Source organism: Octopus bimaculoides, chromosome 30 (genome assembly GCF_046866305.1).
Source record: "Octopus bimaculoides isolate indiv1 chromosome 30, ASM4686630v1, whole genome shotgun sequence".
Lineage (NCBI taxonomy): Eukaryota > Metazoa > Mollusca > Cephalopoda > Octopoda > Octopodidae > Octopus > Octopus bimaculoides.
This window is the reverse complement of record NC_142957.1, coordinates 9,907,014-9,924,513: the sequence shown is the minus strand read 5'-3', so window position 1 is coordinate 9,924,513 and position 17,500 is coordinate 9,907,014. Positions and strand designations below refer to the sequence as shown.

At 36.6% G+C, this 17,500-nt stretch overlaps 2 protein-coding genes across 6 annotated transcripts in view; one reads left to right on the top strand and one right to left on the bottom strand.

The window, feature by feature from the left end:
- Positions 1–2,649, top strand: part of LOC106874212 (ankyrin and armadillo repeat-containing protein) — a 15,457-nt gene extending 12,808 nt beyond the window's left edge. The window contains exon 5 of one of the 2 annotated variants that reach the window (XR_016239162.1): positions 2,339–2,478. Coding sequence is in view for 1 of the 2 variants with exons in the window: in XM_014921871.3 (XP_014777357.2) it covers positions 2,339–2,528 (190 nt within the window). In the remaining variant the exon portion in view is untranslated. Of the gene's footprint in view, positions 1–2,338 lie in introns of both variants that reach the window. The other variant, XM_014921871.3, reaches the window with a different exon arrangement.
- Positions 2,650–5,674: 3,025 nt separating this feature from the next.
- Positions 5,675–17,500, bottom strand: part of LOC106874221 (unconventional myosin-XIX) — a 60,025-nt gene continuing 48,199 nt past the window's right edge. For all 4 annotated transcript variants that reach the window (XM_089346013.1, XM_089346014.1, XM_089346015.1 and 1 more), the window contains 2 exons: positions 7,957–8,522; positions 5,675–6,009 (listed from right to left, as the gene is read on the bottom strand). In XM_089346013.1, the coding sequence (XP_089202139.1) occupies positions 5,902–6,009; positions 7,957–8,522 (674 nt within the window). In that variant the 3' untranslated portion in view covers positions 5,675–5,901. The remainder of the gene's footprint in view (positions 6,010–7,956; positions 8,523–17,500) is intronic.

The following is a 17,500-nucleotide window of genomic DNA, read 5'->3' as shown; positions in this document are numbered from 1 at the left end:
TAGAAAAATTAATAATTAAAAGCACAATAAATGAGTATAATATAAAGTAAAGTAAATATCATAAGATAAATATAATAAAAAGATTACACGTGTTTCATAATTAATTTTCAAATAGAAAAGAAATTTAAATCAATTAAAATCAATTGAAATTATCGAAAATAAATTCTATTAAAAAATATAGCTACTAGTCAGATCGTAATTTTAAAATTGATTTTAATCGATTTAAATTTCTTTTCTATTTGAAAATTAGTTATGAAACACGTGTAATCTTTTTATTATACTTTTATTGTGCTTTTAATTATTAATTTTTCTATATGTGATAGTGGATTTTCATCGATGAGTTCTTGAAAATTGGTTATTTTCCCTAAAACTATATATATATATATATAATCATAAATATATAGGGATTGACAGTAACCTGCTTCTCCAACATACTTGGAGAAGCAGGTTACTGTCAATCCCTATATATTTATGATTATAAATGATTTTTACCGAAAAGGTTTTTTCATACTGAGCTACCCGGCAAAATTGTTAATTATTAATTTTATTACTAATTGACGATTCCCTGCCCTGCATATCTATATATATATATATATATATATATATATATATATATGACAGGCTTCTTTCAGTGTGTGTGTGTGTGTGTGTGTGTGTGCTGTAAATGTTTTTCTCCCCTATCTAGAAATGAATCAGAAGAGGAGGTCTTCTGTATCGTGCAGCAGCACAGCTTGCAGAGATGATGCTGCAAGACGTAGAGATAAAGAAGAAAGAAAAACAAGGCACCGTGTGAGATGTGCCGTAAAGTGTTCCTTGGAAGAAGGAGATAAGGAGGGAAGAGAACGCATAAAAGAAGATCAAGTCCGAGATCAAAAGTACTACCTCCTACACACACAAACACACACATACTAACACATTACATTCCTCACATACACACACACACTTGCATGCATAAATACAGATCTATAGACACGTATCATTAGATTACCCACAATGCACTCTGAGATGAAAGACAAGGTGGGGCAGGCTGTTGTAGGACCAACCAACGTTACCATATTTCCACTGAAATATGCTATCTTCTAATAAATTTTTGAAAATAACGAAGCATTTAGTAAAGTAAACTGGTGTTTGGAGCAAAAATTAACATAAGGTATTGATATGAGATTTTAATTTAGGTCATATACACACATATAAATACATACATGTACGACAGGCTTCTTTCAGTTTCCGTCTACCAAATCCACTCACAAGGCTTTGGTCGGCCCGAGGCTATAGTAGAAGACACTTGCCCAAGGTGTCACACAGAGGGACTGAACCCGGAACTATGTGTTTGGGAAGCCAGCTTCTTACCACACAGCCACACCTGTGCCAATAATGTCAGAAAGACAGGCCAGTTACTCTCCAATTTTTTGTGAATTCTTAAATACATCTTCTGTGTATATATATATAATCATGTTTATTTTGATAGTATATATCATCATCATCATCGTTTAACGTCCGCTTTCCATGCTAGCATGGGTTGGACGATTTGACTGAGGACTGGTGCAACCGAATGGCTACACCAGGCTCCAATCTGATCTGGCAGAGTTGCTACAGCTGGATGCCCTTCCTAACGCCAACCACTCCGAGAGTGCAGCGGGTGCTTTTACGTGCCACCGGCACAAAGGCCAGTCAGGCGGTACTGGCAACGGCCATGCTCAAAATGGTGTATTTTACATGCCACCTGCACAAGAGCCAGTCCAGCGGCACTGGCAATGATCTCGCTCGAATGTCTTTTCACGTGCCAGGAAGGCGACTATATATATATATATATCATCGTCATCATCATCATCATCATCGTTTAACGTCTGCTTTCCATGCTAGCATGGGTTGGACGATTTGACTGAGGACTGGTGAAACCGGATGGTAACACCAGGCTCCAATCTAATTTGGCAGAGTTTCTACAGCTGGATGCCCTTCCTAACGCCAACCACTCAGAGAGTGTAGTGGGTGCTTTTACGTGTTCCTTACATATATATACAGATATATATATATAATTTATACATACATACATGTATATACACACACACACACACACACACATTATATATATGCTTAAATATATGTGTGTACCCTTTTAGTGGTTTCAGTCCATCTTTGAGCACAGCGACATTACTGACCAACTAGATCTGTGAGCAAAGGTAATCCAAACATGACAGTCCCATCAATTTTTTTTTTTTTTTTTGTCTAGCGAGCAGGCAAGGACAACATTACCCAACATGTCCTTTTTCAAGGTAAGTCAAGGCAGGTTGATGATTCTAACTTGGTTTTTCTTTTTTTTTTTTTTTTTTTTTTGCAGTTCCAAATTAAAGGTGAGTTATGTTGAAACTGCCTCACCACACCCTGGGAAAACTTGCTACCAGCAACCCGAAGAGGTCACAGACGAGAGCCTCAGCATCACTAGCATGACAGAGGGCAGTTCCAGAAGTGCTATCCACAGTGATGTACAAATGGTAACAATAGACAACAAATCAGAGTCGTGGATGTAACTGGAAATATATATATGTGTATATATACATATGTATATGCATCTGTGTCATCTGCATGTGTGTTTGTATATATATGTATATATATATGTATGTGTTTTAATAATAAATTTTAATTAATGAAGCTCTGTTTTGTCATTTCTTTTACTAATTATCGGACTGTGGTCATGCTGGAGCATTACCTCGAAGGGCTTTAGTCAAACAAATCAACCCCAGTGTGTATTAGTTTTTCCCCCCAAAGTCTGGTAGTTGTTTCAGTTTGTTTGTTTTTGTTAAACTGTGCTGATTTACAGGGATGTAAACAAACCAACACCTGTTGTCAAGCAGTAGTGGTAATCTTATATTATGAGAGAGAAATGTATCTCCGTCCGTCTGCCTGTCACATGTTTGAGAGAGGGAAAGAAGGGGAGGAATCTAAATATGTCATAATGTATTTTTAGAAGAGGAGAAGAAAAAGTTGTTGAGAAAGAAATAGAGAGAAAGAGAGAGAGAGAGAGAGAGAGAGAAAAGAGAGGGAGTGTGTGTGTGTGAAAGAAAGATAGTGTTTTCACCATAGTAACTAACAAGTTTTGATTAAAATTTCAGAAATTTTAAGTGCAACTCTGTCAACACAATGCAGACTTCATAAAAAGGCTATATGTCATTATCATCGTTTAACGTCCGCTTTCCATGCTGAGGACTGGCGAGCCAGATGGCTGCACCAGGCTCCAATCTGATCTGGCAGAGTTTCTACAGCTGGATGGCCTTCCTAACGCCAACCACTCTGAGAGTGTAGTGGGTGCTTTTTATGTGCTATCGTCACATGGGCCAGTCAGGTGGTACTGGCAACCACCACTACCACAATGACTCCATTGGCACTTCCACCACCACCACCACCACCACCACCAGCAACAACACCCTCACACCACTGCCAGAACTGCCATTCTCACCTACAGCAAGCATGACAGCCCCAACATGAATAGTAGAAAATCTCCCCAAAGTTATTTGTTTCAGGAATTAAAAGAGAAAACAAATTTAAACAGGAATAAGAAAACACAAGAAAAAATATTATTTAAGTTGTGATAATTCTGTTTTAATTATATCTTAAAATATTTTTGGCACCATTTCATTCAATAAGACTATTTAATTGTTCAGAAAAATTACTTAATCTATTTAGGACCATTAATTACAAAAAAAAAAAAAAATGTAACAAAGGATAAATTTAAATAAAATAAATTTGTAGTGTAAAAGCTATATATATATTTTTTTGTTTTGGAATATAATTTAACAAAAGATAAATATATTAACCCTTTTACAGCAGAAATCAGTTAATATTCATTCCAAATTTCATTACCTTTAATTATGGAAAGCAGTTTATTATACGAATATCATGTTTGGAACTATTTTCTGTTGAAATAGGCCAAGTTTACTGAGGCAGCAGTACTTGCAGAAAATACCAATTCTGTTTTTTGATCGATATTTAACTGTTTAGCATTTAAACCAGCCATATCCGGCTCAAATATTCTATGTTTTATGCTCAAACTGGCCAGTTCTTTCCCTTCACACCAACCCTACAATGTCATTCTAAGACATAAACAATCACATCGCTAAAATCTTGAAGCTACAAGATACAGTAAAGACCTCAAAGATTTAGACAGGTTCTTAAGGGTGCTAAACTTAACATCAAGATCATAGAGAAATCAGGGAGAAGCATTCGATCACAGTTATGTAAGACATACCTGTTAGGAGGACTAGATGTTCTTGTAGGAACTGCATATTTAAGTCTAACCCTAGAAATAACTGCAAAGCTAGACTTGTTCTAGCCTTCCAAGATACAAAACGACAAATATATATTGGTAAATTAAGATGGTGTTTGGAACATAACAAAAGACAAAATATATATTGGTATATTAAGACAGTGTTAAGAATGTAAGTTAAAAAATATATAAACATAGAAGTGGCTGTGTGGTAAGTAGCTTGCTTACCAACCACATGGGTTAATGGGTTCAGTCCCACTGCGTGGCACCTTGGGCAAGTGTCTTCTACTATAGCCCCGGGCCGACCAAAGCCTTGTCAGTGGATTTGGTAGACGGAAAGTGAAAGAAGCCCGTCGTATATATATGTATATATATTTATATGCGTGTGTGTCTGTGTTTGTCCCCACCCCACCTCCCCAACATCGCTCGACAACCGATGCTGGTGTATTTACATCCCCGTAACTTAGCGGTTCGGCAAAAGAGAGACCGATAGAATAAGTACTAGGCTTCCAAAGAATAAGTCCTGTGGGGTCGATTTGCTCGACTAAAGGCGGTGCTCCAGCATGGCCACAGTCAAATGACTGAAACAAGTAAAAGAGTAAAAAGAGTATATTAAGACAGTGTTGAGAATGTAAGTTAAACGATATATAAACATTAGCATAACAAAACACACACACACACACACACAGATCAGTACATGAAGCTGGAGTCTGGTGTATAATTTGAAAGAAAGGCTCTGGCATAAAATTATGAAAGGGGGTTTATATTTAAATTTCAACATTTTAAAATAGTTTCGTATCAGTCATAAGCAGTATGTTATGGTTTTGGCATCAATATATTGAAATGTCGCTGTGTAAAATTAGGTTTTTACCAAATAATCTTACAATTAATATGTTCAATAACATAAATTTTAGTTCATAGATCTACGAACTAAAATTTATATTATTAAAAAAATGGCTGGCCGGCAACGTATTTTTCTGCATTATATGGATAATTTATCCTCATCACGCTATTTATAGCATTATCACGCGTTTGGGAAATAAATTTATTTCTGTATCTTACAATACATCTCAACGCTTCTAAAAAAGAACAAACTTTGTTTGTTTACTTTCATTGTAAAGTTGAATTTAAAAAATAATGAATTAAACTGATTAGAACTACCAGTGAAGTCATTCTTTTTCTTTCTTTAAATATATATATATATATGTATATATATATATATATATATATACACACACACACTCATATAATGTGTGTGTGTGTATGCGCATATGCCTGTGTCTCCACATCTCGACATCATGTTTGTATTGTAAATGAATATCATTCACCTCCAATATCTATACGTAAACATGCCTTTTCACGGGGAAATATTATGCTGTTTGGGAGCGGGTAAATGTTGGTGACAGGAAGGGCATCTGGCTGTAGAAAACCTGCCTCAACAAATTCCGTTCACCCTATGCAAGCATGGTAAAGTGGACGTTAAAATGATGGTGATGGTGATGATGATGATGATGATGAAAGAGGGTTTCTGGGTGGCGCAAAAGGCTTTTCTCATTGTCCTTCTGAGGGGGCCCATTTTTTTTTTTTGTTGGCTTGCAGAGACGGCAAAGTTGCCTGACAGAGATTAACATTCACATGGTTTAGGAATCGTCAGGTAAGATATCTGTGATACTGCACTGTATGTCGTTCTGGTTTACAACGTGGGCGTTTTTCAAGAGGCTGGGTCGTGTGTGGAACCGGAGTCCAGACTGGAAAAAAAAAAAAAAAAAAAAATTAAAAGGGTAAAAGAATAAAAAAAGTGAAACGGTGAGATGATTATATATATTCATCATCCTCAACATCAATACCATCACCACCAACAGCATCTCCACACCCATTATCACCACCAACACCATGGCAAAACCACCACCACCACCACCAATAATGCTACCATCACCATCATTCTCACTGATGCGGCCATAAATATCACCACCATCCTCCTGCCAACAACCCCGTATTATCTTGTAGCTTCAAGATTTCAACAAGGTGTTTGTACCATCATCCTTCTCATCATCATCATCATTTAGCATCTGCTTTCCATGCTGGCATGGGTTGGATGGTCTGACTGAAAATGTTAAGCCGGAGAGCCGCACCAGGCTCCAATCTGATTTCGGATGGTTTCTACAGCTGGATGCCCTTCCTAATGCCAACCACTCCCAAGAGTGTAATGGATGCTTCTTACATGTCAGTTACGAAACACCAGCATTGGCCACGACTATGATCTCATTTGGCTTGACAGGTCTTCTCAAGCACGGTATATTGCCGAAGGTCTTGGTCATTTGTCACTGCTTCTGTGAGGCCCAACGTTCAAAGAATGCTTTCTACATGCCACTGTTTTCATAAGTTTTGAATTAAAATCTTCCACCAAACCTTAGTCAGAATTTATGTTCCTAACACTAGCTGAATGATAACTAAGTTATTTTACCAAATTCTTTGTTATATGTAAAATTAATTGAAAGAAACACAGAGCATCTCACCAGAAATATGTTAACAAAAGGATTAAAATATATAATAGAGAAACAATTCTTAACCCTTTTGATGCCAACCTGGTTGAAACCACCTCTGGCTCTGAGTACAAATGTCTTGTTTTCATAAGATTTGAATTAAAATCTTCCACCAAACCTTAGTCACAATTTATGTTCTTAACACTAGCTTAATGATAACTAAGTTATTTTACCAAATTCTTTGTTATATTTAAAGTAATTGAAAGAAACACAGAACATCTCAACAGAAATATGGTAACAAAACGGTTAAAATATATAATAGAGAAACAATTCTTAACCCTTTTGATACCAACCTGGTTGAAACTGCTTTTGGCTCTGTCTGTAGTACAAATGTCTTGTTTTCATAAGTTCTGAATTAAAATCTTCCACCAAACCTTAGTCACAATTTTTGTTCCTAACACTAGCTGAACGATAACTAAGTTATTTTACTAAGTTCTTTGTTATATTTAAAATCAATTGAAAGAAACACAGAGCATCTCAACAGAAATATGGTAACAAAAGGGTTAAAATATATAATAGAGAAACAATTCTTAACCCTTTTGATACCAACCTGTAGAGAGTAGAGAATGAAGAATGGAATAAAAAATACGAGGGTGAGTCAAAAAGTAATGCCATTTGGGTTAGGACAGGTGTAATTACCAACATGGGAACATGTATCGTACATCAAAATGAAGCTGGTCCTCTGTGGATCACATCCCTACTTCTCAACATAGTCACCGTTTCTCTCAATAGCAATGTTCCACCTTCGAATGAGAGCATGTATCCCTGCCCCATAAAATTCTGTTGACTGCTCTTTGAGCCAATTCTTCACTACAATTTTCACTACCTCGTCTCTGGAATAATGTTTGCCTCTCAGACCCTCTTTCATGGGGCCGAAGAGATGATAGGCCAGTGACGAGGAAGTGAAAACTGTAGTGAAGAATTGGCTCAAACAACAGTCAGCAGAATTATACGGGGCAGGGATACATGCTCTCATTCGAAGCTATTGAGAGAAACGGTGACTATGTTGAAAAGTAGGGATGCGATCCACAGACGACCAGCTTCATTTTGATGTATGATACATGTTCCTGTGTTGGTAATTATACCTGTCCTATAACAAAATGGCATTACTCTTTGACTCACCCTCGTAAAATAAAATGGTCTGAGACTCACTTTTGGTAATTTTCTTCTGCTGACCACACCATCGCCAATACTAACATTCTGTAGAGATGTGAACTGCTCGCAGGACATCTTCAACCGTTTTATGGGAGGTTCAGAGGGGTCAGGCGTCACACAAGGGGAGGAGCAGGTTTGGTGGCGACTCGGTTGGCTGAGTGTAGTAGTGTCAGTTTCCAACGACAAACTGTCTTTTGTGAATACAGAAGAAGGATTCTGATGCGATGTGAAACTCTTCCAGAACACTCTGTTGCCGGTAGAATTATTATTACTACTATTATTATTGGTACGGCTACTACCACCACCACCACCACCACCACCACCACCGCCATCATCACCACCACTACTACTATGATTGTTATTTTGAAATAGGTCTTCACCACGTTCTTCGATTCTATTCTGTCCGTTTTCAGGAGATTTGCCTCCTGCCATCTGGTTGCAGTAACTGCTCTGGCAGAAGTTGTTTGTGAGTTCAGAGGTGTTGGCCATCATGGATTGTAACTGTTCCAACTGTTCTTGTCTCTCCTTTTGTAAACGGCGTCTAATCATCCACTCTTGCACAGCTGAAAGAGAAAACACCATTATCATCATCACCACCAATCTCAGTTGTATGCATACATGCATGTCCCTCTCTCTCTCTCTCTCCCCATATATACATATTCACAAAAGACAGTTTGTCATTGAGTTAACAACGCACAGTATACTCCGGACACAATATGACATATATCCACCTTTGCTACTGCAATTTTTCTCCGGAAAATACCGACAAGGATTATTTACATGGATGTTTACTACTGGAATGAAGCTACACTCCAAGTACTGCTTCTTCTTTCTTTTTTTCAGCGCATCGCTCTCACTTCCTACTACAACTCTCCTCTTATAGATGTAATAATCCATTCCTCTACTATTACCGTCTCTGATGAAGGGATACATTGGATTTTCCCTGAAACAGCAGTAAGACTTTATCCATAAAATATATTTCTAACTTTGCCATTGTTCTTTTTTCTCTCTTTATGCATACACACGACCTATGTTATAATCCCCACTCAGGGGCAAAACTAGCCGGTATACAGCCCTTACTCAATATTACCTGTATCTTTGGGTTTGGTTGAATCCAATACCCTTCTAAAACCTTATATATATATAAATTTATACAACATGAAAATGGGAAAAAATAAAAGTAACATTCACAGCTATTCGCTAGGATTTAACTATGTTAAGTAGCTGTGTGGTAAGAAGATTGCTTCCCAGCCACATGGTTCCGGGTTCAGTCCAACTGCATGGCATCTTGGGCCAGTGTCTTCTACTATAGCCTCGATTAGAAAACATCTATAAAATCAAATTGCCCATAAAAAGTATTTGCTGTCCACGGACCCCCTGTGGTCCACTGTGGTCCATGGACCACAGTTTGAAAACCCCTGTCTTATTGTATACAATGTATACTTTTCCTTTGTTTTTTTTTTTTCAATCATTTCATTATACGTAAAATCCTATACTTTATGTCTGTCATTGTATTGTCTCCATCATTCTTCGCCCTAGTGGCAAATAAAAGAAATATATTATTATTATCATTATTATTATTATTATTATTATTATTATTATTATTATTATCTTTTTGTTTGTTTTGGTAGATTCTGAATCTCTGCTATCCAAAACAAAAATCAGACGACCGCATTTTTTCTTAAAAGGGCAGAATAAAAAATGTTTCGTGGGAGGGGGAGAACTTGAAGAATTCTGAACTGGAACAAATGTTTTAGCGTGTGCGTATGTGTTTGCTTCCGTACGTATGTATAAGTATGTCTGCATATATGTGTGTGTGTGTGTGTGTGTGCTTGTGTATGTGCGATTGTACGGACATGTAACCGTTTGTGTGTGTGTGCGTGTGTACGTGCATATATAGGAATTGCTGAATCAACTTGTTCAGTAATTACGCCGAAATATATCTGAGAGGAAATATTTTCATTTATATACGCCTTTTGTGTGCATGAGTGTGCGTGTGCATAAATGAATGTGTGTGTGTGTGTTTCACGAGGAAAATATATTTCGTACTCCACAGACAGTACTTTTGATTGTATAAAACTAATTATACATAGAACGGGGGGACACACACACACATTATATATATATATATATTAACACACCATCAATAAATTTGTGTTCAACAAAGTATGGTGTAATCCGTCAGATTAATGTGAAATTGCTTTTATCTATTATAACTGAACATAAAAACAAACATTTATATATATATATATATATATATATATATATATATATATATATATAACTTCCCTTGGCAAACAGGACACAGTCGTGTGTCGATAAGCCAGCTGGAGGAGATGTCCTCTTGGGGCTAAAAGCAACAGCAACATCCACCCCTAGGGGTCAGCCACACTTAAGTGGCAATATACTACACTATATATATATACTTTTCTCATATAAATGTAGGCGGGGGGGGGTCAGTGTTTGCGCGCGCGTACACTGACACTTTCAAATAAACAAAGATTGGAATGTGTATGTATGTATATATACATCTATGTGTGTGTGTGTGTAGCAATATTTCGGTGTATGTATGCATGTATGCGTGTTTATATATGTGTGTGTGGCAATATATCGATGTATGTGTGTGTGGCAATATATCGATGTATGTATGTATGCATGTATGCGAGTTTATATGTGTGTGTGTGTGGCAATATTTCGGTGTGTGTATGTACGTGTATATATTTGTGTGCGTGTGTGGCAACATTTCGGGGTATGTGTATGTATGTATGTGTGTGTATGTATGGATGTGTGTATATATGTGCGTGTGTATGTATGTGTGTATATATATATGTATGTGTGTGTGTGGCAATATTTCGGTGTATATTTGTGTGTGCATATACACATCCTGACACACAACATGCATATGTATACACATTCGCACATACACAAATAGACACATGTAAACACGCACACATTACTGTACCATAAACGATTCATCCCTAGGTACACATAGACACAAAGATTTGTTAGCTATACGTCTACAAAATAAAATCATTGTGTACAGCGTGTGTGTGTGTGTGTGTTGAACGGAAGAACACAGAACACGTGTGTACACAAAATGAAAAGAGCCTCTCGGACTGGATGATGTAATCCTAACATACTGACCAAAACATGGGACGATCACGGCTGGAGCGCCACCTTAACTCATAAGACATACTTTGGCCGTAACATAGAGATCCAACAAAGGAGCCTCTATGTGGTTCTTTGTCCTGCAAGAAATAGCAGCTAAATTTCCCTGAAAAAAAAAACGCACATCGGGAAATAACTTGTGGTGACCAATGCCAAGAATTTAGACAACAGAGGCTTGAGAGTTGGGAGGGGGGAGAGATCTACTGCACCAGGGGTTGGCCCAGGGTTAAACAACATCATCATTATCATCATCAATAACAACAAAGTGTTTTAGTGATGCAAATAAATAAGATAATTACCTCATTATATATATATATATATTCTGCTCGAGCAACATCTATGATCGAAGACGTTCCAATTGTGACCATCCAGTATATTCTTCCTGACATACTGTATATATTATATCCATGACTACATTAACACGAAACGTTCTTCCTTTGTTTTCTTTTGTCAGACGTAGTAACATGTGACGAAGGAGGATTTGGCTGCTACTTTTAGCAGGGTCGATTAACACTTGTTAATGTTTTAACCCCCGTCTTTTTTTTTTTTTTTTAGAAGAACGAAACGACGAAACTGAAATTACCAAATGCGTCCTTCCTTTTTTTATGGGTATTTGGCTGTTATTTCTAGGTGCGCAACGATTACACCATCAAAATGTCTCCTTCCACCCATCCCTTTCTTAAAAAAAACAACAAAAAAACAATCCTGTGGGGTGAGATCTGAGGGAGAATTGGTCGTTATTTCTAGCCGGCAAAGCGACTAATGTGGTAATTGCAGTACTTGTTTTCTACTTGTGTCGTCGTTGTTATTTAACCCTAGGTCGACGTCCAGTAAGCAGAACCACTGATTAGAAATATTTCGAGCTATGAAAAAGATGTGTTCTTTTGGTTATATGTTTCAGATATATTTGGTTGCTGTTACTGGCAGCGTAAGAGACCACCTATAGGCTTTCTTCGTTAGTCCAATGTGTCATCATACGCTCCCGTACGAGTATGTATATATAAGTACATGTATATATATATATATATATATATATTATAAGTACTGCTTGTCTGTGCGTATGTGTATATATATGTCAGATGGAGGAATCTGTTTCCTCATTCACTTCACTGCAGTAAAATCAATCCAGCAGCCAAGTTTCTCATTCACACACAACATCTAAAACTGCTGACTAATATATGAATTATTCTAAGGTTAACACAACCATCAGCAACCGGCCTCTGTATTTCCTGCTGGCCCCTATACTTCCAATTAATAAGAAACCAAGTGTTCCCTAAACATTTCACAAAATTATAAACCAAAAGGGGTCGTTCCTTAATTGACTTTATTACAGAGCTAGTTTCAGTTTCACAGCCAAAAATTTTCGCTTTCCTTACACGTACTGAACCCTACAGATTTTATTATTATTATTGTAAGCCAAGCCCTCTGACGGAGTTAGCATCATATTCTCAGCATCAACACACGAATTCTTTACCCGCCAAACACCGAGGGAGCTTTTTCTCCACGAGTGATTCCCAACTTTGGGGTATACACCTCACTGGTGGTGCCTGGGAAAATTGTGGTGGGACGGGAGATGTTAATTTTTTTCCTTTTTTTTTTTTATTAGTGGGACAGGGAATTGTGAAAATCTTTTTTTAAATGTACTTTCTTTTTTGTACTCAGTTCTTAATAAGAATTACCGGTAGATACTGTTGTATTAAGCAACTGTGGTAATATTAAAATATTAGAAATAAAGTTTTTTTTCAACCACTGGTCGGGCATACATTTTTCTGGCAAGTTATCGTGGGGTCTGGGAGAGAATAGGTTGAGAAACGCTACTATATATGGTCGTTCAGCGTACTAGAAATAGCAGCCAAATCCCTCTTAAATCCCCCACTCTACAACCTGAAGAAAGAAAGGGCAGATTGGATAATTTGATAGTCATGTGGCTGGAAGAGCCTTCATTACAGGTTTACACAAGCAGAGAAGAATTGGAATTAAATAACAATACCAACAGTTTAAATCGACCCAATGTGGGAATCTCTACGTGGCCATTTAAACTCCTAAAAAGAGCAGCCAAACTCACACTCAACGTTTTACTTAATGAGAAAAAGGAAGTGCAAATTTCGCATAATAGCAGTAGCTATATTATCTGAAAATAAAAGCGTGGATGGTCATATTTGGAAGGTCTTTGAACATAGGTCTTCTGCTCAGTGAAGTTTCATCGTAATCAAGTACAGGTGTGGCTGTGTGGTAAGAAGCTTACTTCCCAATCACATGGTTCAGGGTTCAGTCCCACTGCGTGGCATCTGGGTCAAGTGTCTTCTACTATAGCCCCAGGTCGACAAAAAGCCTTGTGAGTGGATTTGGTAGATGGAAACTGAAAGAAGCCCATCGTATATTCTATTTTTTTTCTTTTACTTGTTTCAGTTATTTGACTGCAGCCATGCTGGAGCACTCCTTCAAAGGGTTTTTTTTAGTCAAAGAAACTGACCCCAGGACTTATTCTTTGTAAGCTTAGTCCTTCTATCGGTCTACTTTGCTGAACCGCTAAGTTACAGTGACATAGACACACCAACATCGGTTGTCAAGTGGTGGGGGTGGGGGTGGGGGGACAAACAGGCACAAAGACATGCATAAATATACACATACATATACAATGGGCTTCTTCCAGTTTCCATCTGCCAAATCCACTCACAAGGCTTTGGTCGGCCCAAGGCTATAGTAGAAGTCACTTGCCCAAGGTGTCACGCAGTGGGACTGAACCTGGAACCATGCGGTGCCACACCTGCACCTATACATCATCATCATCATCATCATCGTTTAACGTCCGCTTTCCATGCTAGCATGGGTTGGATGATTTGACTGAGGACTGGTGAAACCGGATGGCTACACCAGGCTCCAATCTGATTTGGCAGAGTTTCTACAGCTGGATGCCCTTCCTAACGCCAACCACTTCGAGAGTGTAGTGGGTGCTTTTTATGTGGCACCATCACCAGTGCTTTTGACATGGCACCAGTACGTAAACCAATGCTTTTTAGGTGATCCAAAGCCTCTGCTGCTTTGCAGTTATGTCCAGCCATGGAAAAGGCTTGGGAAATAAACCCTAAAGAAATATTGGGTGTCAGAGCCCCTGAGGCACTTTGATGATGTCTACAGTCTTGTTCTGAACGGGGCAACTACTTGTCCTCCATACCATGTTGCCCAAGCTTGGGTCCTATTGAACACATTCGTTGGCACTCTGTCGCTTACGACGTCGAGGGTTCCAGTTGATCCGATCAACCGAACAGCCTGCTCGTGAAATTAACGTGCAAGTGGCTGAGCACTCCACAGACACGTGTACCCTTAACGTAACTCTCGGGGATATTCAGCATGACACAGTGTGTGACAAGGCTGACCCCTTTGAATTACAGGCACAACAGAAACAGGAAGTAAGAGTGAGAGAAAGTTGTGGTGAAAGAGTACAGCAGGGTTCGCCACCATCCCCTGTGAAATTAACGTGCAAGTGGCTGAGCACTCCACAGACACGTGTACCCTTAACGTAGTTCTCGGGGGGGATATTCAGCATGACACAGTGTGTGACAAGGCTGACCCTTTGAATTACAGGCACAACAGAAACAGGAAGTAAGAGTGAGAGAAAGTTGTGGTGGAAGAGTACAGCAGGGTTCGCCACCATCCCCTGCCGGAGCCTCGTGAAGCTTTGGGTGTTTTCGCTCAATAAACACTCACAACGCCCGGTCTGGGAATTGAAACCGCGAGTCCGCTGCCCTAACCACTGGGCCATTGCGCCTCCACATTGTACACATTATACTAGAGAGATAAAAACACTAGAACATTAGGGATAAGCTTAGGGGCAGCCTACATGTATAGCTCATGTGACAGACTTGTGATGGCTGAAACAAAAAAACAGCATGCGTCCGTAAAATAGAATGATTAATCTTTATATTTTGTATCTTTTCATTTGTCTTCCTCACTTACATTCTGGTGTTTGCTGAATTTTCTTGAGAACAATCTTTTCTTAGTGGTCAGACCATAGGTGGTCTTCTTCTAGCATAATGGATGTCCACGTAATGGTCATCCCTCTTATATGTATGTAATATAATTTTTCTGAATCTTCAGATTTTTCAATTTGCTAGGCCACTGGTTTTAAATTGACATTAATCAAATTAATATTCAATTTTTCACCCTTATTATTTAAATTTATATATATATATATATATATATATATATATGTATATATATATGATAGATCGCTGACCACTACATTTATATTTTTTTTCTCCTTGTTTCTCTCCTTGTTTTTTTCTGTGTTCCTTTCAGTTGAAGAGTGTAGGCTTGAAACGTCAAAGACTTTCTCTATTCCCAAGCGTTATACTAATACATCCTTTTGTTGTTTACACCACCTGTCTTCGTCTGTTGTTTTTTTCGTAAATTCTCCCATATATATATATATATATATATATATATATATATATATATATATATATATAGATATAGATATATATATATCATTTCCTTTTATCTAGTTTCAGCTCATGAGCTGTGGCCATGCTGGGGCACCGCCATTTGGTGTTGCTACACAATTTTACTTCATGAATTTTACTTCAGGAATTGACATTTGGTGCATGAGAGAGTTTGATGCAGCTGCTCTCATCTGCACCTCCTGCCGTGAAGTTGGTTCATCTGAGACACCTGACAAGAAGAGGTCCAGCCTCATCTTGAAGACACCTACATCCACCGCATATATATATAAAATACAAATATGTTTCAAAAAGGAAAATAGAAACAACGATGGGGAAAGTAAGAAGAAAAAAAGCGAAAATGCACATTGAATATCAAAAAAAAAAAAACCTTTTTTTAATGAAAAATAGCAATAAATATATACAATTAGATGAACCGAGGTACAATTAAGAGGAATTAAATTCATTATTTTGAATTGTTAAAGAGATTCAAAGTCAAACCAGTATCGTCATTACTGTTCACTGGCTTTGAATGTGTACCAATTCTCAAATTTTGTCAGGTCTACTAGTCCCTGAGTAAAAAGATAGTGTAAGGGAGGTAAGTAGTGCTGGACATGGTGCAATTAGGGTTGATATAATACTGTAATATGAATGGTGTAAGGAATATATGGGTGTTAGTGGTATTATTGGTAAGGTTAGTAGTGTTCTGTCTTATGTTGTGTTCATGTTAAGTTGTTTATCCACTCACTCATATATATATATATATATATATATATAAAATATATAGTTTTAGGGAAAATAACCAATTTTCAAGAACTCATCGATGAAAATCCACTATCACATATAGAAAAATTAATAATTAAAAGCACAATAAATGAGTATAATATAAAGTAAAGTAAATATCATAAGATAAATATAATAAAAAGATTACGTGTTTCATAACCAATTTTCAAATAGAAAAGAAATTTAAATCGATTAAAATCAATTGAAATTATCGAAAATAAGTTCTATTCAAAAATATAGCTACTCGTCAGATCGTAAGTAGAACAATAATTAGATATATATCTCAGCCAACAATAAGTACCAAATGAATTAATATGAAATACTTATTATATAAAGATAGAAAAATTATTTTAAAAATATCATAATATCAAAATAATAACCATTCAATAATCATCCCTTCATCCATTATAATAACATGTATATTATATACAAAAAACATCTTACATAAATTATCATTGTTTTAAATTATCATTGTTTTAAATACAAGTTGAACGAAGTTTAAGTTTAAAATAATAATGAAGATAAAATTAGTACATATTTAACTGGTGTAATAAGTTAAAGCTATACTATTTAAAGCTAAAGATGTTTATTTAATTATAATTAAAGATCAATTGAATAATAGAAAAATACAAGATTATATATTTCTACAAACGTAATAATAAAAAATATGAATGAAAAAATTATGAATGGAAAAAATTATGAATGAAAAAATTAGGAAAGAAAAAATTATTAAGAATAAAAGGTTAAACTTTATATATATATATACAAAGTTTTGATTTAAAAAAAAACTTTAACGATATTATAAACTATAAAGATTAATAATTAATCAAATAATATTAATCAAAAATAATCGAAAATATATCAAAACTATTCCAATCGAAGTTCTAATATTATGTTGAAATGAAACTATAACTTCTAAATAATTTAGTGTTAAATAAGTTATCTATTAAAATAAAATAATCTATAAAGAACCAAATGAATAGTATAAAAACAAGAATACATATTATTTTCAAATAGTAGAAAATCTTTAGCAAAGTGAAAACAGTACTTATCCAAATATATGAAAGAAGGTTTGAAAATGCACTTACTGTCTCTTAAGACAGTAAAACATTCCCTCAATATACACAAGAGAAAAAAGCCAGGTCAGTTCC